Source organism: Tauraco erythrolophus, chromosome 15 (genome assembly GCF_009769465.1).
Source record: "Tauraco erythrolophus isolate bTauEry1 chromosome 15, bTauEry1.pri, whole genome shotgun sequence".
NCBI lineage: Eukaryota > Metazoa > Chordata > Aves > Musophagiformes > Musophagidae > Tauraco > Tauraco erythrolophus.
In genome coordinates, this window is record NC_141479.1 from 2974894 (window position 1) to 2978879 (window position 3986).

The 3986-nt window shown below is 46.3% G+C and overlaps 1 protein-coding gene across 1 annotated transcript; it reads right to left on the reverse strand.

Annotated features, from left to right (window-relative positions):
- Positions 1-209: 209 nt before the first annotated feature.
- On the reverse strand, positions 210-1460 carry B3GNT9 (UDP-GlcNAc:betaGal beta-1,3-N-acetylglucosaminyltransferase 9). The gene has a single exon (XM_009982685.2). The coding sequence runs from the start codon at positions 1458-1460 to the stop codon at positions 210-212; it is 1251 nt and encodes a 416-aa protein (XP_009980987.2).
- Between the last annotated feature and the right edge of the window lie 2526 nt (positions 1461-3986).

The following is a 3986-nucleotide window of genomic DNA, read 5'->3' on the forward strand; positions in this document are numbered from 1 at the left end:
GACTCATTAATGGAGAAGGACCAACATGGTATGCGTGTGCAAATGTGGAATTTTGGCAAATTCCCACAATAGTTTGTCATCTTCTCTTCAGATTGTAAATAAGATGTGCTAAAATACTCTACTTCTAAAGTTGGTTCATTTGGTTGCAACAGTTCCAGGTTTCCTTTCTCAGCTGGTTTGCTACATGTTTCTGCTGCAATCTGCCTGCATTATCTGAGAGGTGATGCCTGTGGTGGTGGTGTTATTTGAGCTTTCTTTTTCCATTGGAAAGGCTTCTTCACTTGCTTCTTCTGGGTACAGGAAAGACGTGGGCTGTGGAGCAGGTTCCACATTAGCCAGATCTCAGCAACTTTCAGACTGTGAACTACCATGAGATCTTTGTAAAAACAGGGGTCAAATGTCTGTAGGTGTGGGGCAGCAGACGGTTTGACAATGCCAAAGGTCTTGAATCCTTCATGCAGAATGGGTTTGAGGTTAATTCTCTGTAAGCACATGCCCAAAAAGACATCGTCGATGGGGAAGAGTTCCACCTCTCTGCAAGCCCTGGAGAGCTTCCTCATGGTGCGGCTGGACAGCAAAAACCCTCCTCCTCCTGCGTAGGCTGGGTAGATGCTTAGCCCATACATGGTCTCTGGGATATAGTATTTGCTCTTTTGGACACGGATAGGGCGAGCATTGTAGATGATGTCTCCAACAAAGAGGTCCTCAGTGGGGTCATGCCGCTCAAGGAAGTCAACAATGTTTTCAACGTTGACAAAAACATCAGCGTCACCTTTAAAAATAAATTTCACGTTGTGGCAGAATTCAGCAGCCCAGTTCAGGAAGTGGATCTCCTTCAGGGTCAAATTGAAGAAAGTGTCCATGAAGTCCCAGAGTAAAATGTCCCGGTATGTCTGACTCTCCTGGTGGATCAGAGTCTCCCACGTCGCCAACACTGTCCTATTCTTTGGTGTTCCCAGTAGGAACACTCGCTGGATCTGCTCCCCGTTCACCAAACCCTCCCTGCCCCAAGTTTTTCGGACAATCTCACGTCTGTCGAAGTCTTCAACTACTGATTTGATAGCAACGAGCAGAAAGGGACCTCCAGGTGTTTTCCTGCATTTCCTGGGCTGGTTAATGAGGAGATTGAAGTTCCTGTTATCCTTGTTCAGGAGATAGTGCTTGAAGTTGAAGGCAGAGTCAGTCAACGGGGATGGAGTTGTAGTTTGCACCTTGTTGGCCTTTTCCGTTCGCCTAACGGTGGGAGTTACTTGGGGTCTGGGTGCCGTTGCCTCTGCCGGCGTCGGTCTCCAAGGTGCTCTGGAGTGAGAGGGTACTTTTGGTGTTCCTGACGGCTTCTTCTGTGTCAGCTCCTTGTTTCCTACCGGGACTAAATGTTCCAGTTGGGAGTAGAGTAAAGAGCAAAGCGCTACCAGCAGGAAGAGGGTACAGATCGCATCCCCTTTGAGACGAACTCTCATTGTCTCCGCGGTGTTTCTGGGACTGTTACAAACTGTGTTGGAGCTGCTCGGCACCAATGTCCATCTGTGAATAAACGTAGGGTGGGTCAGCAGTGAGGGTTTGGCAGCTTTGAAGCACAAGGCTCGCTGAAACACCATTTAAAAAACTCACAGCCAAGTGCGTTTTCCTCATGCAAACACTGGGACACGCTAAGGAATTGCCAAAAGGCACACGGGTTGCAAACCTAACACTGATCCCAGTAAAACCACTCCCTAAGCACGACCTGAAATCAGCCCTCCTCCCACATCCCTCTGCCAAGCACCTTTTGCCATATCAGAGATACCGCTGCTTTGGGAAAAACAACGTGGAAAATTATGAACGATGCCATTCTTCCATAAAACATTACATTATTTTCCTTTTTTTTTCCCCCCACCCCTAACTTGGTAACTGTTTCTTGCTGCTTTTACATTTTTTGGATTGAAAGGAGGAGGTGCAGAGCTGGCAGTGGAAGGGCAGGCGTTTCAGCGGCAGCGTGTCACCGGAGTTTCCCGGCACGCAGAGCCAGCTCTCGTAAACCAGCTGCGATTCGTGCCTCTGAAATGTGTACATTGGGCGTGCTCTGGAATGCATGTAGGGCCTTTTTGCTGCCACTGATCTTTATAAAATATTAAACCATTATAGATAACTGCCATTAATAAGGTTAGAAGGGGCACGGGTGTTTTGCCTCTGCCAAATGGCCCTAACCAGTAAACAAGAGGTGGGCAAATAAATCCCGATACGCAGAAGCAAGGCAGAGCCTGGTGTTAGGAATGTTTGGTTCACCCCTGAGGGATTAAGCTGCCTTTTGAAATACAGGATTTGATTCCTCACTTACGCTTTTCCCGGAGATCTTCTGTCTCATTCAGTCAGTTCTTCAACTGCAAACAAACAAACAAACAAAAATAATAATGAAAGAGTATTAAGAAGGCAGAAAGCAGCGTGTGAGCGTAGTTCAGGGAAAGAGCTGGTCAAGTGCCTGCAGCTGCAGCAAAGGCAGGTCCTCTCATGACCACCAGGCGTACGTGCAGCCACGCTGGTCCCCACAGCAGCTGGCGACTGGTGTGAACAGAGCAGACCCAACAGTCGCTCCTGAAGAAGGCAAGCGACAGTCGGAACCCCTACAGTCGTTAGCAGGGAGCACGTTCCTAAAAGTTTAGCTCTACCCAAAAGTAGCACGTAAGGATTCTTACATAACCCACAGATAATTGTTTACACTCGCATGCGATTTTACGGCTCCGTCTTGCCTGCGCTGCGTTAGACGCAGCTGCCTTCGAAGGTGTTACAGTCGCCTGTCGTGAGTTAGCTGAGATCATCTTACCCAAATACTTCTTGATCGAAAGCTGCCTGGTTGAACGTCAGTCTGCCTTCACTTAAGGAACGCTCCTTCCTGAGGACTGAAAAGGGTGGAGGAGCCAGGGCTCGCGGCTTCCTCTGTGTTTTATTCCTGCAGTTCACTGTTTCCAGCACTGTTCGCCTACGGGGCACGCAGATGGATGCTCTGCCTCCAGTCGAGCCCCGTAGCTGCTTTACTGACTCAAATACTTAATGGGCAGCTACGGTTTGGTAAGAATATTGTTATTCAACGTGATTGTGACTTAAAACAGGACCCTCTTTGGTTCAGTGGCATCTGTTTTCAGCAAATCTTTTTTGCTGTCGTGGATTGTATCACCTGCTGATGGTTCATTAACTGTCAATTTTGTGTTGGCCATAACGTTATCTTTTTGAAGCTCAAAATTAGACTGACGAGTCTGTCGTTGTGAAGTGTTAAAATAGTGGCACGATGTTACCTGCAGACCTAGGTGGGATCTAGGCAATGTTTCAAGACTAACAAAACAGCAAAATTAATAAACCAGTTGATTTTTTGGCCAGCCCCTTTAAAATTCTTAGATGCACATTACTTCGACCTAATTTTAAAATATTTTGCTTTTTAATTTCTGGTTAACTGTATCTCTGAGTTACTGTTGAAATGGAGAGTGTTTCATCATAATGTCGTATCAGCTATCTTTTTCCCAAGTGCAGCTCCAAAATATTTACTGACCTTGTCCGCTTTGTCTCCAGGATTACTGAAAACTTTATTTTAGCAAATGACTTATCCGTGACTTGGTAAGGCTCTTTGTGTTCCCAGCAGATTCAAAATCACTTCCTCCTTGTCCTGATGGCCAGGCTTTTTTCCTCAGCCCGCCTTTCTCACCCTTTTCTGGCCTCTTATGGAGATTTCTGGGGTTTTCTCCGTGTGTTGGCTTTTTTTTACTGTACCTTTCACTTCTCTCCTAGGCTAGGCAGATGTTTTAACCGGCAGAGCTTTGATACTGACAGCAGGACTGTAGGATTTTCTCTAATCACTCACAAATTGTTGGTAAAATGCTTGTAATAATCGGAAGCTGTTTTCTGTTCATGCTTTTTCTGCCACATGACTTGGCTCGTAACTATTTTCAGCCTCATGAAACAGTCTCTTCTAAGGCATATAGGATGTTAGTTTGCATTTTACATCTGTCACGTGCAAATTA